The sequence below is a fragment of the Nelumbo nucifera genome, chromosome 2 (genome assembly GCF_055504915.1).
Source record: "Nelumbo nucifera cultivar China Antique chromosome 2, China Antique-T2T, whole genome shotgun sequence".
NCBI classification, from domain to species: Eukaryota; Viridiplantae; Streptophyta; class Magnoliopsida; order Proteales; family Nelumbonaceae; genus Nelumbo; species Nelumbo nucifera.
The window spans coordinates 5424456-5443451 of NC_142650.1; the positions used below are offsets into that span (position 1 = coordinate 5424456).

The window sequence follows — 18996 nt, forward strand, 5'->3', positions numbered from 1 at the left end:
AAAAAAAGATTACCCTATTAATATATCTAAATACAAAGTTATGGCTTCCAAAAGTTTGTATACACATTTCATGTGTAATTCGTGATTTGGCGGCCATCAAGACAAACAGGTCAACGGTTCAATTGCTTGAGTTGAATAATTTTTAATTAGGTTGACGAATTTTTGCCAAAATTCATATTGTAGGAGACTCAAACTAGGAATTATGGCCAGGTGACAGTTCAAACTTTTCAGCTAGCCACTACAAGAAGTTAAAAACACTGCAATGGGTACAACTGAATCAATCATATATTCTAAACCCAAATTTGATTTATTATGATGTCGTTTGGCAAATCTTTTTAGAAAGATCTTTTGATAGTACAGATGGCTGACAGATATACTGAGCTTTTAGGGTATTGTCTTTACATATCAAAACCGTTTGATAAATATCATGGTCAATTGTAGCCTAATCTTAGGTGCGGAAATATGGGCTTCTTGATTTTCAATTGTTTCGGGTTTGCACAAGCTTTTTGGGATATAAGCCATCCCAGCTTCCCGAAAAAAAAGCTGTTTTCTGGTCTAAGGGTCTTTAAAAAGTTTTAAAAGATATTTCGAAAAAGCTTACCAAACGGGCCCTATATTCATACGCTAATCAAGCCCCGATGCCACAAGCTTTATTAAATAAATCGAAATAGGAGCCTTTGTTATAAAGTAAAGAGAAAAACAAACACATATATATACGTTAACCAGATCAAATTTGATTTTGAATTGGGATAAAATGATACCATCATACCACTACAGCCATAGTGATATGTATGTGCGTGTGTATTATTGGATAGGGATGGATCAATATTCAATTCAATTATGAACATATATAGTTCGAATTGCCTTTAATCATTTCAAGTTTGCATTTGAGTATGTATAAACTACAAAACGAATATCATTTGTGGCAGTAGGATCCGATCCCTATTTGACCTTCCATAGCTAGGAGTATCAATTGGACCAGATTTGTTTCAATCCGATTCGATACAATATGGATTTATTATAGATAGATCAGGTCCAATCCAATCTCATCACTATTTTAGACCATTTTGGATCATTTCAGTTTAATATTTGGACCGTCTAATCTAATCAAATTGGTTTTAATTTAGATTGGTCTCAACTCACCTGATATTGATTCAATCCGATCCAATCCAATATAAATCCATTATAGGTGAACCAGTTCCAATCTAATTCAATAAATACTTTGGACCATTGGGTAAAGATTGGTCCAAATCTCCAAACATATATTATCAGGCTCGGGTGTGGATCAGACACAAAATGTTCTTACACTTTGTATTAAAACTCGGCCCAAGCCTGGCCCATAATCATTGCTAAAAAGATCATTCACTCAGACGATCTAGTTTTATGACGAGATTCCATTTAGATGGCTAATAGGGGCGTAAAGTATTGGGTAACACGGGAAAGGGTCTCTCACCTGATAATTGTGGGGACCATTTTTAGACAACGAACTTACCGAACAAAGCAATTAAATATGAACCCTTCCCTCCTTTGCCCAAATTGACACAGTGTCTTCTCTTCCTCTCTGTCTCATTCCATCCCCCATTGTCTTTGCTTCTCCAGACATCCCATCTGCAACTCTTCTCCTTCCTCTCTCTATACCCACCCGTACGTGCTTCAAATCTTCACCTGAGAAGACGATAGAAGGCTACCCTCCTGGTAATGTTAACCAAAGGTGAGGAAAGTCACGGTGGTTCTACTTCTTCACAATGGACGCTCGACAGTATTGTGGCTCCTGAAGAAATGGAGCAGATGGTAGATGTGGTCATCCACGACCACGATGGCTCTGAATCCTCCAAAGATGAATCACCGGAGACGGAGGTCGATGGGAACAAGAGCATTCCGAAAGAAACCAATGGAACTCGGACAGCCTCAGCTGCCTCCAGGGGGCTTAAGAGCTTGCGGTTTCTAGATAGGACGACCACAGAAAACGAAGGCGATGCCTGGAAGGCCACTGAAAAGAGGTTTGACCAGCTTGCCGTCGACGGGCATCTCTCTAGAGATAACTTTGGGCGTTGCGTAGGTGAGAGTCTTCATTCTCTTAGAATTCCTCTCTTTTCTTTTCCTCCGTGCCAATCAATTACTTGGTTAAAAATAGTATCATGCATTTTTCAAATTTTTTGCCTATTCATACAAAGGCATGGGTGATTCCAAGGAATTCGCCGGTGAGCTCTTCGATGCCTTAGCTAGGCGTAGGAACTTGGAAACTACCAATGGCATAACCAGGGAACAGCTGAAGAGCTTTTGGGAGGACATGATCAGTCGGGACTTTGATTCTCGGTTGCAGATATTCTTTGATATGTAAGAAATTCTCTAATTGTTCCCTCTGTTTTGTATAATAGCTCATACATTACACTTCTAAAGATAGTAATAGTATTTTGCAAATTAGAATGGGGTTGAGCCTGTGGCAGTTGGTCATGTACGGGACTGAAGCTATTAAGCTTTAATCTCCGCCTGAAACTTAACTGACAAAATGCATGGATAGAGGTTAGAAAGAGTCTCTTCTTTTACAATCAATTAGGATGATGAGTTATCATGCCAAAGATGGAAGAACCTGATCAAACCATTGGTCTACAAAGTTTTGTTCTCCATGTTCTACCCTAAGCTAATGTAGGAGGACATTCCTCTGCATCATGTCCTGTGAATGGCAACCTCACTCTATTCCTTTGATTAGTGACTGCACAAATTCTTTCATTTACATTTTTCTTAACACATAGGTGTGATAAAAATGGTGACGGGAGGCTTTCAGAGGACGAGGTAAAAGAGGTGAGGACTAGATTCTTCTTCTTCTTCTTCACCTTCCATTTTTGTGAACTAGCTTTTCTGACATTCTTGTGTTGAGAACTGAGAAGGTCATCATGTTAAGTGCCTCGGAAAACAAGCTAACAAAATTGAAAGAACATGCTTCGACCTATGCAGCTCTAATCATGGAGGAGCTCGACCCTGACCATCTGGGTTACATAGAGGTGAGGAGATATGCATGATTTGATTCGTTTCTATTTTCACCAGAATAAAGAAGAGTTAAAAACTAGATCTTATTTTATCCCTTGCTTCTTTCCGATTTTTTATAGATTTGGCAACTAGAAACTCTACTACAAGGGATGGTGAATTCTGAAGAAGGTGAAAATTTTGTTAAGAAAACCCATACACTCGCCAAAATGATGATCCCAAAACAATATAGAACCCCTGTGAGCAAGTATCTAACCAAGGCTTCTGAGTTCATCCACGACAACTGGAAGAGGATATGGATCATTGCACTATGGTTGATTGCGAACCTGATACTTTTCATTTGGAAAGCCTATCAATATCAACACCGATCTGTGTTTGTCATCATGGGTTACTGTGTATGTATTGCCAAAGGTGCTGCTGAAGGACTCAAACTCAATATGGCTCTCATTCTACTTCCAGTATGCAGAAAAACCCTTACCAGGCTCAGATCAACATTTCTTGGTAGCTTCATCCCCTTTGATGACAACATCAATTTCCACAAGTTGATCGCACTCACAATTGTAATTGGCACTTCAATTCATGTATTCATGCATATCACTTGTGATTTCCCAAGATTAACTTCATGCCCAAAAATAATTTTCATGGAGACTCTTGGATCAAATTTCGGTTACAAGCAACCAACATATGGTGACCTGTTAGCCAGCACTGTAGGAGTCACTGGCATTATTATGATCATTATAATGGCATTCTCTTTCACATTGGCAACACACTCTTTTAGGAGGAATGTTATCAAACTACGTTGGCCCTTTCACCATTTGGCAGGATTTAATGCCTTCTGGTATGCACATCATTTGCTAACCATTGCCTATATCCTCCTCCTTATTCATGGCTACTTCATTTTTCTCACCAAGGAATGGTATAAAAAGACGGTAAGGCTTCATATCTCCTTATACATGTAAATCCTGCTAACACTGTTACAATCCATAGTCTAAAAAGTAATGCACAAGCTAAACAATTTATGTATTTGCTGCAGACATGGATGTATGTCAGTATTCCAGTCCTCTTTTATGCTAGCGAGAGAATGCACAGAGCGATCCATGAAAGAACTGACGATGTTAGCATTATTAAGGTTTGTAATTGTCTATTATTATAACCTTTAAGTTGAAATGAGTGGCATCAAAGTTCACTTTACTGGGAACTTGATCCATATTTTAAGTCCGCTAGAAACTCTGTTGACTTGTGCTAAATCCAAAATCTCGATCAGCTTGACTAGTTCAAAGCTCAGTCAAGTTACTTCTATTGACTCTATTCTCATTCACAGTTTTCTTTTTCTTTTTCTTTTTCTTTTTTTTTTTACGTTCCTTCACCTTTATGCAGGTCATAATATATGAAGGGAACGTTCTTGCTCTGTACATGAGCAAACCACCAGGGTTCAAGTACAAGAGTGGAATGTATTTATTTGTCAAGTGTCCAGACATATCACCCTTTGAATGGTATGCTTATAATGATTTTTTTTTTGTAATGATATAGTAACATTTCAGATGGAAACAGATGAATTTTCAACTTATACTCTCAGATCCATATTTGATCCTTACAGGCATCCGTTCTCCATTACTTCTGCACCAGGAGATGACTACTTGAGTGTTCACATCAGAACCCTAGGAGATTGGACAACAGCACTTAGAAACCGATTTTCAGAGGTCAATTCTTGAGCCCCTACAGGTTTACTTACAGAATACATGTAAAGAATCATATGCCATCGTGACAGTAACCACCCAACCTTGAATTTAAGGATGGGTAGCTTGCCACATCTTTTCTACTTACCCATGGCAAACAACACTAAATAGAATGGTCATGATCATCTGATCAGGTGAATTCTGTCTTGAGGGATCACCTATGTGGACTACTTCCCTAGTCATGGGCGATGTGTACAGGTCCAAGGATGGAAGACCATCCTTGTAGTTCTCTTCATGGGGATCTAAGATCTTCAAAAGGATGAGTGACCGTGATGAAATTTTCCTTTATGATTTTCAGGTCTGTGAAGCTCCAACTGTTCCACCGAGAAAGGGCCATCTAGCTAGAAGAGAAACCAAAGCAGTGACAGATTATGATTATCAAGAACTTGGGTAAATAGGATCTATCTCTAGCTGCTCATCAAGGTCCAATTCAACGACTGATTATACTTCCAAACATTGCAGCTTCCCCAAGATTGTCATCGATGGACCTTATGGAGCCCCAGCTCAAAATTACAAGAAGTATGACATTTTAATGCTAATTGGCTTGGGAATTGGGGCAACTCCATTTATTAGCATTCTGAAGGATCTCCTGAATCACATCAAAACCAATGATACCAACCTTGTAAGAGACTAAGCTTACTCAGTAATTGCTTGAATTGATGAACAAGTCAAATTTGCTATATGCTAAACCAATACAGGTACCTCCAAACACACAAGGAACAGCTAGAAAAGAAAAGGGTCCAGGAAGGGCATACTTCTACTGGGTTACAAGAGAACAAAGCTCCTTTGAGTGGTTCAAGGGTGTTATGGATGATGTCACTGAGCATGATCATGATGTAAGTCTCAAAATAAATGATATTGTGTTGCTTGTCTCTGTTTCTCTCCTTCCTTCCTTATATGATACAGTGATTCAGAATTCCTTAATGGGACATTTCAGCACGTCATAGAAATGCACAACTATCTGACTAGCGTCTATGAAGAAGGTGATGCACGATCTGCACTCATTGCCATGTTGCAGTCATTGCAACATGCAAAGAATGGAGTTGATATCGTTTCAGAGAGTCGGGTATATACTACTCTTATGGAAGATATACTTTGAGAATAAATTGTTCTCTACTTAGCTTGCTTTCAACATGTATTGAGACAGATACGAACCCATTTTGCAAGACCGAACTGGAGGAAGGTGTTCACTTACTTGGCAAATGCCCACAAATCATCTCGAATAGGTAAACCTAGTCCAGCTGCACTTTTGGCACATCATTGTTCTTCAACATGCTACAGAAATGGTGGAACCTTACGTAGGGGTCCCCCCATAACGTCTGTAGCAAATAGAACAGAGTGATACACCCTTGCATTGTTTCCTAATATTCCTCTTAATCCTTAAAATTGTTTATTTTATAGAGCCTCCAAATCGGATTACAAAAACATGATTGTTTCAGACAAAAGAAATTGAAGGAAACATCTAACCGGCCGTTCTTTTCCAAGAGACTCGATCTGTGCTTTCTGTACATTTACTTAGCAGAGTCATTGCAGGTGTTTTCTACTGTGGAAGCTCAACGCTTACCAAACAGCTGAAGAAGCTTTGCCAGGAATTCAGCTATTCGTCCACAACCCGCTTCCATTTCCACAAGGAGAACTTCTAGGACAGAACATGGTCAAATAGGTTACAGATACACACATACATGTACATACATTCAAAAGGGGAAAATATCTTTTTGTCATTAGAACTTCCGTAGAACACAAATTCCACACTGATTTGTTAGCAAACATAATACAAAAATGAGGTCATATGCAAAACTTGAACAGAAAATACATTGCTTAGAAAAAAAGAAAAGTAGTCAAAAAAGCACATTCTGTTCTGAGCTTCTTTCACGTTCAGACTTTTATGTAGCAATTTTGCATGTATTTCCCGATGAACTCTTTGAATTTGTAGGCCCATAGCAGCATGTTTTCCTTTATATGCGCACTTTTGAAATCAGCTACTGAAGCTCATTGAAGCCCCTGCATTGGTTTCCCCTCGCACCCAACATTCTTGACTCTGCGCCTTCTTGATCCAATTGCATTGTTCTCAGACTTATAAATAGATTTTTCACATTTCTTGGAAATCCTCAAAGTCAATGTTTTCAATGGGACTGTAATGTCAAGTGGTTGAATAACTTCCTCTAATTCATGCCACTCAAGATCTTCAAAGTCACCATCCTCATATACTACCCTATACCAACCCGTTTCCTTGTCAAACTTGGTCACTAAGCCAGAATAAAACTGCTCACCAAATAGCTTTCGAACTTCCCTACCTTCCAACCATTCACCCAAACCAATGTCTCGTTTTGGTTCTGCATTATGTAAACTATCAAAATTAAGGACATCGTTTTCACTCTGAGTCACATTTGGCACCCCATTGATAACAACAGCAGGTTCTCCGGGTATCTCATAAATACTTGCAGATAAATCTTCTAGCTCCTGCTCTTTGCTTGCCTTCTCCATTTCCTTCACAAGAATACACAACCCAGTATATTTTAGTGATGAAACAATCAATTATTTTATGCATATGATGCTCTACATGAAAATGCTGATTGTTGGTAAGTCCTATGTTTATAGTATAAATCCATTCCAGCAATAAAATGAGTTGTTAATGTATAAAAACCCATTTCTCTGCAAGCACAAGCAATGTTTCAATATCTGGCTTTTGTTTTTTAATCCTGGTCAAAAACAAAAGACAAAAACTTAAAAAAAAAAAAAATTCAACATACTGAAGTTTTACAAGACATGCGAAAATTTGATATAATTTAAAACCATGGAAAGCTTGAGATGTGTCTGGAAGTTAGGCAAGTAGGTTAGTGGTTAGTATGTTGAATGGTGAATAAATGCAGGTCTGTGGCACCAAGAATATTACATCTCGCATCCCAAACTGCTCAAAGACAAAACAAAGCAAATCTCTAAATTCTTACAATGGTGAATTTAGTGGTTAGTATGTTGAATGGTGAATAATGCTTTGCCTTCAATTGGTGATTATAGGTTGAGGGTAAAAACATGGTGTTTCTGGATGATCAGCAAAAGCAATAAACCAGCAAGTAAATAATGGATGCCACACAGAGATGTTTATGGTCACAATGAACACCAACACACAAAAAGGAAATAAATCTAAATTCTTGCAGAAAAAAAAAAAGCCGATAAACAAAATCAATAAAACTTTACTATACTTTGTTGGTTTCAACATAAATTCCAAAACCTAAACACCAATCCATGACTTTTTTAATGGACAAAATACAGATGACAAATTCATCACTGAAGCAAGCGAAATAATATAGAACCCTTGGCGTTGATTAACGGCATAGATATAAGTAATATAAGTTCCCAGAAAAGAAATATGACACAAAATAAGAAGTAATAACTAATAACTAACGGTTCTTTTCTTCTTCTCGAACGCTTGCTTACCTTACAGGATTCAATCAAAGGCAAATCAATTTTGATGGCCCTACTTCAATTGATTCGAACGACATTTGTAGAGGGTAAGAACAAGTAGCAGAGGCGAAAAACCCTCGAACAGACACATAAATAAACCCATCACCACCCCTGCTAATGTGCGCATATGGGCACTCTGAACTCCAAATTCTTTTAAGTTTCACGTGCATGTACGCATCAGCTCCGGATCAACCAGGGGTGCAACTTGGGCAGGTTGGGTCGAGTTGAAGTTCAACCCAGCCCAACCCCAAAGGTGCAAACTGCAAACTTCGGGATCAGGCCTAGCCCGAGGATAAGTTTATCAACAAAGATACAAACGGCCTTAATCCAATAAAACTGAGGCTCAGGATGGGTTAGGCCTGTAGGCTTGGACAGGTTTAGAGGAATTTTTTAATATAATTTTGTATATTCATCTTTTATTTATTTATTTTTTGTTTTTTTGGTCGAATTTAAGAATAGAAATGATTAAAAATATGTATATGTATATGCATGTGTATTTATTCAGATGGGTTCAAATTACTTGAAACCTCAACCCAAAACCAAACAAAGATTGAGTTTTCCGTCGTAAGCCCAATTTGTAACCAGAAAACTCAAGTCAATCCATGCAAAAACTTGGAATGGGCTAAGTTAGGCTCAGATTAGACCCACCGAAATGTTGTACAGAGTATATTTGTTCATGGCCAGGTATCCCAAAGGGCCAGCCCCATCCCGTCTTTTTATGGTCGGGATTGGACAAGATTTTAGATTTGTGGGTTTAGGCTTAGGCCCAAAATACTAAGCCTAATTTTTTTCGGTTTGGGCTCAGTCTTTCTCAAAAAATTCCGGCCCAAGCCCAAATCAGACATGATAATATTTTATACAATTAAGAGCATATCTTATATGTTGAAGAATATATAATATAATTTTTTCTCTGTTCCTCTTTTTTTTTTAAGTAATAATGATATCCTTTAATATTTTGGGGTTTTGAAGCTTATACAAGGGCCAGGCTTGGCTGAAGATCTAAGACCAATAGTAGGGCCAGGCTCAGGTCCGGCCTGAACCTGGCCCAAGCTGGCGCATGAACAGGTCTAATACAAACCGGGCACTTTAGTTGTTTTTAAGTGGAATCTATGCATAAGAGTTAGTACACATGCAAATATTCTAATGTTAATACCCCACTTTATTGTAAAACCATAAAGAATGGGGGATCGGATTTAGTAGTCACAATATAAATAAGCATGTTAAATGAACACTTGAAAAACATTTTGACAATTGTTAAAAGTTGGTTTTAATCTTTTTCAAAGGCAGGATAAGGGTATTTTAAGAGATAGTGTAAAAAAAAATTTCAATTGCTCAATAATACTTACAATATTGTTACCTACCTGATCTGAACCGAAAGAATGGACCCAATAACAAAACATAACTAGGAGGCCCTTTCAAGCTTAAAGGAACCATGGAAAACACCGGATGGAATGAAGAAGCTCTTGTTGACCACATCAAAGACTTGTTATTTCTTTTTGTTGCTCTTTATAACTTAGCTCGTAAATCTAGAAGCAGTAAATCTTTTGTCTTTTGTTATCACCCCTCCCCACTTCTGCTCAGCAATTCTTTATCAGTAAAAGGTGATTCCTAATGTATCCTTGATTTTTGAGTGATTTCTCATTATCAAAACAACTACAATAATAAAAACATAACTAAGACTGAATTCAAAATCTAGCAAAACTTATGTGTTCACACATTTAAGGCTGTAAACAAATTCAGAAAGTCTGATATCCAATCCAATATTAGAAGCTAGCATTACATTAATAATCGGATCTGATGCAAATTTGACCCATCCACTTCGATTGAAATCCGAGTTTTGACTTGATATTATTATTTTATACATTTGTAAAATAATTATGTATATACCCATAATTATATGAAGCTTATAAGTAATAAATTGAATATTATATGTTCATATAAATCCACAACAGACTTATAAGTTAAAGTAAACATTTTTTAATTTTAGATAGTGGGAGTCAGATTAAATCTGAATCAAATACTTTGGATTTTGGGGTCGGAAGATTTAACATTTTATAACCCAATGTCTAATTTGCTCGTAAAAAGGATCAAAGGTAGACCTGGCAATTGGGTTGGGTGGATTGGATTTGGGTTGGGTCAAGATACTTCGGGTTGATTTTGAGTCGGGTTGGATTTCGGGTTGGGTTGTCAAATGCTATACCCTAACCTTAAATGTTCGGGTTAGGGTTGACCCATGAGTCAATTCGGGTCATCCAAAAAAATAATTAAAATAAAAAAATAAAGAAAAATTACATGGAAAATGTCAAAATTAAAAGAATTATCCTTAAAATTTTAAATATAAAATAAAAAACTTGAATATTTAACAATTTAAAGAGTAAACAGTAAAAAGTAAAGACTAAATAGAAAAAATTAAAGAATGGAAACTTCTAACAATGCATAAATAATCCCAACTAGACGACAATCGGGTCAGCAGGTTGACCCATGACCCAACCCAACCCAACCCAGCTTTTTTCGGGTTGGGTTGGGTCGGGTTCGTGGTTTGGGTCAACTTTTTGCCAGGTCAATGGGCCATTGACCAATTCAACGGTCTTTGGTTGGGGGTTGGGTTTGGGACTTTGGGGTAAAACAAAACCAGTTGCCTGAATGGTATTCAGTCTGAATAGTCTGATCGTTCAGGTCAACGATGGTTTGAAAACATTGACACTAGGTTTAATAGTGGAATTTTGCATGGGCTCCTTTGCCTCAGTTGAGCAAGGATTAGCTCGATGACTGTTCAATGGGTTGTGAAACCAATGATAATGTTTCATGCATGATTTTCGAATCGCCGTTGACCCGGATGGTCAAGCCATTTGGCCTGGGAACTATCTAGGCAACCGGTTCCGTTTTATTCCAAACCCGGTCCCTAATAAAAAACCGTTGAATCAATCAATGACTCATTGACCCGAGTGGTCAAACCATTGACCCGTTGACCCATTCAATAGTTTTGGTCATTTTTTATTATTATTTTTTTAATTTTTTTGTCAAAACAAACCATCCATTTGAAGCAAATGATCAAACCATTAACCCAAAAACTGGTGACCAAAACGATTTCATTTCCCGATCATTTTTTAAAATTATGATTTCATGGGACCCCATCTTTACCGTGGGGCCCATGAATTTATTATTGATGTGGAACATTATCATTAATTCCACAGCCCGTTGAACTACTGTTGCCTTTCAGCTCACATAAACCTTATTATATAAGCTTGTACTTCGGTTCTTCAGACTCATAAGTGATTCGACCTTTCGTTGTTATCCTTCTAAAATCAACTTTTACCAAAAACTTTGGCCTTTAGATTAATATGCTTCCCTTCCCATATCCCTAGAAAGTGCAACCTTGTAGCTTACTCTTGCAAAGGAAACTATCAAGAAGTATTGCAACGATTCATTTATTGGAGCTCTGCTGGAGTTCATCCAAATGCTGAGGAGTTGGTTGTACTTACCATCTGTCCATTTCCATGAAGGGTAAATCACTTATACCTCCAGGGTTGGGTCAAATACTTATTACACCACCCCATAGTTTTACCTAACCATTTATACTCGGGGGGTTCACCAAATAACAAAGGGAGGGTTAATTTGTTAATGGAAGAGACAAGGTTAAGACACGTATAGGCAGTGATTTGGACTCTATAGTGGGCTAAGGCTGAACATATATGGCTCGAGCCACATTGATTGAACCCAATCCGAACCTGATTAACATTTCATGGGCCTCACCTGGGCCGCTGGAGGAGCAAAGAACGCCAACATTATCTCATGAATGAATTGATGATGGAAGGCAATATTGCATGCATTCAATAATCAATACCCATTACCCAGTTTGAATTCAGATTTGGGCCCCTGAAATTTATAAATTAATCTGGGTCAGCCCACTTGGTGCCACCCCCACCCATTAGCAAATAGCAATAGAAGAGGCCACAGGCTGCAGGTAAAGCGTCCAGGTCCAGGTAGGCTTCTGAGTTCTGAGAAGTCACATCGAGTAATTGACAGATGTTGCGAATGGACGCGACGAACTCATCCAGGAATGGAAGCAGAAGAAGATGAGGGAAAAAAAGAAAGAAGAAGAAGAAGAGAATGGTTTGTCGAGACTCGTGGGCCGTGAAAGATACAGACGACGACAGAGAGTGAATGGTGAGGCAGTTAAGGAACATGGGGAAGCAAAACAATAACTCCAGAAGAGAATGTGGTCTCTTTTTTATTTTTGTCAATCTCGAGAAACAATTCCCCATTCAAATTACCCCTCCCCCTCTCCCTTCTTTTTAAAACTCATAATAAAATAGAAGGAGGTCTGAGGTCTCCTCGCTTATTATAGACTCTGCAATCTCAGACCACTACAGGTACTAAGACTAAGAGTGGGAATTTAAAGGCGCCCAGTCCCAGTGTGTTTGGGCTTTGGATTTGGAGTAGTAGCAGTAGGTCATTCATTTCATTGTACTAACTAACTATTTAACACAGTAGCAGCTTACGTGGCACCACCTGGACCGTTGATGGAGGCCAGTGAGGTAATTAGAAACATTCGTTGTCCCCTAAAAGGCTGGCATCTTATATTTAGTGCGAGTGTGTGAGATCACTCTTGGCCCCAGTACAGTATCTCTCAACTCTCAAGTACACAGCCCTCTTCATCTGATCCTTCTTAAAGCAATCTCTCTTCTTGAAATCCAAATTATTTGATCAGAGCGCTCAGAATTAATCAAATTGAATGGTCACAATTATTTGATTTGATCTATCTATGCCATCACTTAATTAGTTAGTTAGGTTTTTTAAATGGGCATCGCAACAGGTTCGGGTGCTTAGCTGTAGCCCTTGTGTGAGTGAGGACCCACAATTACGGGGTCAGAATCAGATCGGTTCGTTCGATCGCATTGGTTGCCTAGGCTAACCTAGCTTTGATTCCTATCGTGTGCAGCCAAGGACGTTTCTCAATGGCTTTGCGTTGACTTGACAAACTCTCTGACTTTTGTCAGCATTTGCTGCCTTTTTCGTGGACCTTTTCCTTTTGATACAAAACTTTGACTAGGCAGAGTCTGGCTTGGCTTGGCTTGGCTTTGATCCACCACCGTCGGATTACCGAAGGTATGATGATGGAATTGGGAATTCATCCAACGGTGGGAAATAAAGAAAGGACGACACGACTCCCTAGAAATCGTAGGTGTTTAAGTTACGAGGCACTGTGGTGTCTCTGTTGCTGCATTTAAGTGGCGACGTAACGTATTCGTCTGGTATCTTCTCCTCTATTTTCTCACAAAAAATTGTGCAAAGAGAATGTTATTGGGAAAGACGCATTAATATAAATAAAAAAAATTAGAAAAAAAGAAGAAGAGGAGGATAGAGAACAAATAACCGAGAAGACCTCTGGCTTTCACTCGATCAAAGCCAAAGCAAAACCAAGAAGATGAATAATTTTCAAACAAAGAAAGCCAAAGCCAAGACCAAGACCAAGACCAAGAGCTCCTCTGAAAGGGTACGGGGTGGTTGCAGGAGAGACTCAGTCGAGCCAAAGAGGGCTTTCTTTGAGTCTGACAGTCAAATAGAATAGTCTGAATAGATAGAAGCCATGACCATATATATAGTTTATACATGGTTGCAGCTAGCGCCGATTATGAAACCAATTGCATGCATTTCGTTCCACCTTATCTCTACCTACATACAGTCTAGCTAGCACTACGGACAAATCTATAAAGTTGTAAAAACTGATCAAAGAAAAGGTGCCACGGCCAATGGCGGATGATCTTCTGGGCATATTATCGGACACAACGCCAAATAGAGGAGCTCTTCAGGATTTTGCGTCTGTGTAAAGATTAGAGAAGAGAATTGTCCCAAAACCTGCACTCAATAAAAGCAGAGACAGAGAGAGAGAGAGATAGCTACAGAAGGCAGTGAACTTTGACCCAGCATGAACCATGTCTTTGAAGCATACCCAATTCACCTAAATTATCTTCGTTGGAGAATTTTCCATGGACGATATGTAAACCATTACAACTAGCCCATTGTCATAACTAGTACTAAGCAGTAAGCAATCTGTTCTTACTTCTTAATCCATTTCTTGGTGATCTAAATTTGTCAGCAACCATACCATAAGGCATAAGCAGCCAAAGATTCCCATGTCTCCAGCTCTGGGGATCAGTGACAAATATCGAAATAAAAAATTAGCTTCATTGTAGGTAGGAGTACTTGAGCCTACCAAGACTAGTTGTTCGAACACATATCTGGTTAGGATTCTTCAAATCGTTCATGGCCTACAGTCTCTCTGGTTGTTGTTTCCAGGGCACCCGATACCCCCGTGGCGTAGCCAAAAGGTTCCTATCTGCACTGCAGTGGCCGATGATTTTTCATTTTTGCACGAGAGGACCAGTTACAGACTCCCGGTCCATTTCATAGAGTCTCCATGGATGAGATGGCGTGCAAGTGGATGTGAGATTGTGAAGAGAGCCCAGACGGGTCTCATCACCCGGATTTCTCCGTACATATCTCGAAATGCTTTTTATTTGACAATTGAGGGCATCATCTCTTTTTGTCAAATCTGTAGTCGAAAAACGAAGTTGAATTGAATTTACCTCAAATTTTTTTTGCTCTTTTGATTTCTATTTCTGTATTAAGACAAGCTGAAAAATATGCAACAAATGGTTACATGTTTTACTCTGTAGAGCTACTAATTTGAAATAATTTCACATCGATTTGACGATCACGTCCCTGTCTTTGTATACATATATCTGAAAATTTTCTTCTTTTGGTGTTGAGGTGTGACTAGACGGCTGCCTTAGCAGGTTTTTGATTCCTCTATTGTATTAGATTGAATTGATGGGGGAGTTTTTTTTTTTTTTTTTTCTGCAGACTTTCTACTCAGGCCAGGCCTGACCCCCTCGCACCCGTCTCTTGATTTTAACTGCAGCCCCCCTGACCAGAAGCAAATTTATAGCACTACCCTCCAACACTTGGTAGAGAATTTTAAAGAGTAGATTAATTCCAAATTGTTGGTCGGTCTGTGACTCTGTGCGACCAGTGTCGTCCTCACAATAGAGACAATATATATCCATTAATAAATCGATGGATCGAAACAAATGAAATTACTCATATATGGCTAGAGCTAGCTCCATTTTGTCCCCAATGATGCTGCAATGTGGCTAGAGGGTTCAGATGGCGAGACAGGTTGCAGCCGACTGTAGCGAAGCTATATGGCTGCCTACTAGCTAACGTAGAAACAAGAAACTGCTGGAAAGGAGTGGGAGAAGGAAGGCAGAGAGGGGGGGGTTCAATTCATTTCATTCTTAAAAGTGTTAAATAGTCATAGAATGACAGAAGAGTTCTTACTTCTCATTCAAAGCCTCGCAGTCTCGTCTCCCGAAAAAGAATAGAACTGCACCACAGTATATTATGGGTTTGCATGCATTTATTGTATGGGCCGGTTGTCCACATGTTACGTTATGTACAGTGAGCATTGGGTTCAAGTTATGGTATGAGTGTACAACGATCCAGTGTTTGACCCCTGCAGCTGTGATGTGCAGCAGAGAGAGAGAGAGAGAGAGATGTGTCGTTGCATTTACATAGTAGCCAGTTGGGTGAAGCGACGAGGTTGGAATGGGAGAGAATAGAGAGAGCTGCTGTTTGTAACACGCTCCATGTATAAACATTTTGTGAGTCTGTTCAAAAGTAAATAATATGGTTATGATGACGGAATCATTCAATCATCCACCAACTTCATCCTTGCTCACTCATCCAAGACGAAGGGAGAGAGGAGAGAGGAGAGAGAGAGAGGGAAGAAATAGAGGAGAAAAGGATGGACTGAAACCCACATTGAATGCCACAATAGGGAAACATCAGCATGACAAAGGCAGTGGTACTTTTTTGCCTACCCTTCTTTTGCTGGTCTTCCTCTCCATCCCTTTTGTCTCTCCTTTCCTGGCTTCTTCTCTCTCCTCTCTCCTCTCTCTCTCTCTCTCTCTCTGATATGTACTGTTTCTATCATTCTATCCACCTATTTATATCTCATCAAACTCCAAAGAGAAGGGGGGGTGTAAGACCGTTAGAAGAAATGTCACCGGCAGCTTCAACCAGATGGTGTCCGACTCCGGAACAGCTTATGATATTGGAGGAGATGTACAGAGGAGGGATTAGGACTCCAAATGCAACCCAGATACAACAGATAACAGCCCATCTTTCCTTCTACGGCAAGATTGAAGGAAAGAATGTGTTCTACTGGTTTCAAAACCACAAAGCAAGAGAACGACAGAAACTTCGAAGAAAACTTAGTAGACAACAGCAGCAGCAACAGCAGCAGCAATATCCCCACCACCATTTTCTTCATCAGATCGATCCCTCTGATGCTGCTGCAGCTGCTCTTCAACAAATCCCACTTTATAACTCAACCCAGATTGTTCCCCAGGTATCCACTTCATAACCTCTTCATAGTTTTTTTGGTTAATTAGTTCTTCCTTCCTTTTCCTTTTGTCTTTTATTTTGTAGGTGCTGCTCCATCGTTTTCCTTCTTCTTTTTCTTCATCTATGGTCGAAAGCTTCACGTTCTTAGTGTTTGACTAATAATATTTTTACAAGAAGGTAACAGTTCTCATTGTATGCAACGTTTTGATGTGGGTAGATTGGAGGACTAAAGGAGTCGTCATCAAACGACGATATAGAGAGGTCGACGAGGATGTACGGTCGTGATTGGATGATGATGATGATGGACGTGGGTCCGGCTACTCCTTGTTGCAACAGGCCTCTGAAAACTCTACAACTCTTCCCTATTACAACCAGCAGCAGCCTGAAAGACGAGTGCACCACGTCCGACCACCTTTCCTGCTCCACGTCCTCCGACTAACAACTACAAACAAACTACTACAAGTGCATGGCTGGGGGGCTCATCTCTCATCTGTGTGTGGGTGTGGGTGTTGCTCTCTATCTATCTGTCTATAACTATCCTTCTATCTTCTATCTATTATCTAGATATCTATCTATCTATCCATCTTGTGTTTCGTTTCGTCTCGATTTCTGTTATCTGTGTCGAACTATCATGTCTGGAGTCTAACTAGTGCTTGTATGACTACAGCAGCATTACGACATTGAGCACTGTTTTCTTTTTAACATTTATATATTTTCTTTTTCTAGTTTGAAATTAGAATCTGTTATGAGCTCAAGTTTGGATTTTGTTTGGTTTTGATTTTTCTCTTGTCTCTTATGTGTTTGTTAAAGCTGCCAAGTGCAACATCAGTACTTGCTTGGTTGCTAGACTTGTAGAAATCAAATCAGCTTTTGTTGGGTTTGGGAGCTCTCGCTTACAGGGGGTGAGAGGGTGGGGGGGGGGGGGTCTTCTCTCTATCTCTAGCAGAAGCCAGAAGCAGACTATCCTCTTTCTCACCAGTCTACACTCTGAACTTCCCTGCTTTGCTTGATAGAAGCAAACAATAGGCTTTCGGCCTTGCATGGATCTAAGCCGGGTGTAGATTTGGGACCGAGTCAATGACTGACGTGTCTGATGCCCTTGGGATGCTGCCGCTTTTGTCGTAGCTGAAAATCTATTTCTAAATTCTAACCAGAGAGAGAGGAAAGGGAGGAGGGGACCCACCTAAGATGATCGTGACCAGACATAAGGGCATGTGGGCATCTTGAACCGTCCAATATCGATCTCGCGTTCCTTCGGATCCGCTGTAACAATGTGGGAAAGGGTCCTAGCTAAAGGTGGTCGATAGATTTGAGATTGAGGGGAACAGTTATGTGATTGAAATGGTTTTGGGCTTTTGGGAATTCTGGCTTTTGGCACCTGATGAGTGATGTTCAATGCCTAGAATGAGCTCGCCGCGACCGAAAAATACCAACACTAGCCGTTTGTTTGTTTGTTTTAAATCCAAAATGCTTTATCTTCCCGCCGTCGTATTATACAAGATATTACACTCCAATCAATTCCACTCACGTATGCTTTATCTTCTCCTTCCATTTTATTTTCTGTAACTGCAACTCGAGCCGGCCGCCGGCCGGTAAATAAAGTGATGATAGTCGGAGATGTTGAAGTTGGATGAAATCGATCTCCGAATCACACTTTACCAGTTAAACAAAAAAAACCCTCTGAATCACATTATCACAATACTCTCTCGTTCTTTTTTAACTCCTTTCCCCACCCTCTCTCTCTCTCTCTCTCTCTCTCTCTCGTATATATGATAGTTCTTATCTTCGTCTGCTTTCTGCCTTCAACCTATTCTCTCCTTCTGTAACTAGCTTTTCATCACTCCATGTTTTCGATCCCTTTGCAACTTCAGAGAGACCCCATACAGAGATTGGTTTCAGAAGAAAAAAATATTGAGAGTTTCAGAGAATATGCTCATATCGTCTAAATCAAGTTCTTGGACATTACGCCTCTCTACCATGGAGAAAGGAAAAAAATCAGTATAGAAGTAGGTTGGTGCAACGAACGAGGATGAAATTAAAAAAAGGGTGGGATGCGGCGGCGGAGAGGAGGCCGGTGGCTCATGGCTGGTGAGGCGGAATACAGACTATACAGTGATGCAGATTGTACAACACTTCTGTTTTTTTTCCTCTCTCTCTCTATATATACAATGTCGCATCGCAGCAGTGAAGCTAGCTGACTTAGGGGTGTTAATTCGACCGTATTTGGTCTGGTCCAATCCCATCTGATCCAATATGAATTCATTACAGATTATCAGGTCTAATCCAATCCAATGAATATTTAGATCATTTTGATCTGTCCGAATCGTTCAATACTTTAAAAATTGATTTTAATTTAGATTGATTCCAACCCAAACTTATTCATTAAATATCAACAAACCAA

The 18996-nt window shown here is 39.5% G+C and overlaps 2 protein-coding genes and 1 long non-coding RNA gene across 7 annotated transcripts; 2 read left to right on the forward strand and 1 right to left on the reverse strand.

Moving 5' to 3' along the window:
• Positions 1-1554: 1554 nt before the first annotated feature.
• Positions 1555-6593, forward strand: LOC104594985 (putative respiratory burst oxidase homolog protein H). Of its 5 annotated transcripts, none has more exons than XM_088897026.1 (14): positions 1555-2059; positions 2175-2337; positions 2754-2802; positions 2889-3002; positions 3108-3914; positions 4019-4114; positions 4363-4478; positions 4583-4685; positions 5020-5111; positions 5184-5343; positions 5420-5557; positions 5659-5787; positions 5869-5947; positions 6123-6593. In XM_088897026.1, exons 1-14 carry the CDS (start codon positions 1699-1701, stop codon positions 6149-6151), a joined length of 2436 nt encoding a protein of 811 aa, XP_088753152.1. In that variant the 5' UTR covers positions 1555-1698; the 3' UTR covers positions 6152-6593. The 5 variants fall into 5 exon arrangements, 4 of the variants coding, with proteins under 4 accessions (XP_088753152.1, XP_010253837.1, XP_088753153.1 ...); XM_010255535.2 differs by having other exon boundaries at positions 6255-6593; XR_016081989.1 differs by lacking the exon at positions 6123-6593 and having other exon boundaries at positions 5445-5557; positions 5869-5883.
• LOC104594700 (uncharacterized) lies at positions 6411-8803 on the reverse strand. The gene is made up of 2 exons (XR_016081990.1): positions 8157-8803; positions 6411-7208 (listed from the first exon to the last, which is right to left on the reverse strand). It is a non-coding gene; the product is annotated as an uncharacterized LOC104594700 (long non-coding RNA).
• A 7220-nt stretch (positions 8804-16023) lies between these two features.
• LOC104594701 (WUSCHEL-related homeobox 3) lies at positions 16024-17445 on the forward strand. The gene is made up of 2 exons (XM_010255120.3): positions 16024-16599; positions 16813-17445. The coding sequence occupies exons 1-2, from the start codon at positions 16039-16041 to the stop codon at positions 17032-17034; spliced, it is 783 nt and encodes a 260-aa protein (XP_010253422.2). The 5' UTR covers positions 16024-16038; the 3' UTR covers positions 17035-17445.
• Positions 17446-18996: the final 1551 nt, after the last annotated feature.

Bases quoted from the DNA above. Each gene is read 5' to 3' on its own strand.
- LOC104594985 (XM_010255535.2), top strand. From the start codon at position 1,699: ATGTTAACCAAAGGTGAGGAAAGTCACGGTGGTTCTACTTCTTCACAA. The intron at 3,915-4,018 runs GTAAGGCTTCAT...TATTTGCTGCAG, and splicing joins AGGAATGGTATAAAAAGACG to ACATGGATGTATGTCAGTAT. The intron at 5,788-5,868 runs GTATATACTACT...GTATTGAGACAG, and splicing joins ATATCGTTTCAGAGAGTCGG to ATACGAACCCATTTTGCAAG.
- LOC104594701 (XM_010255120.3), top strand. From the start codon at position 16,039: ATGACAAAGGCAGTGGTACTTTTTTGCCTACCCTTCTTTTGCTGGTCT. The intron at 16,600-16,812 runs GTATCCACTTCA...TGATGTGGGTAG, and splicing joins CAACCCAGATTGTTCCCCAG to ATTGGAGGACTAAAGGAGTC.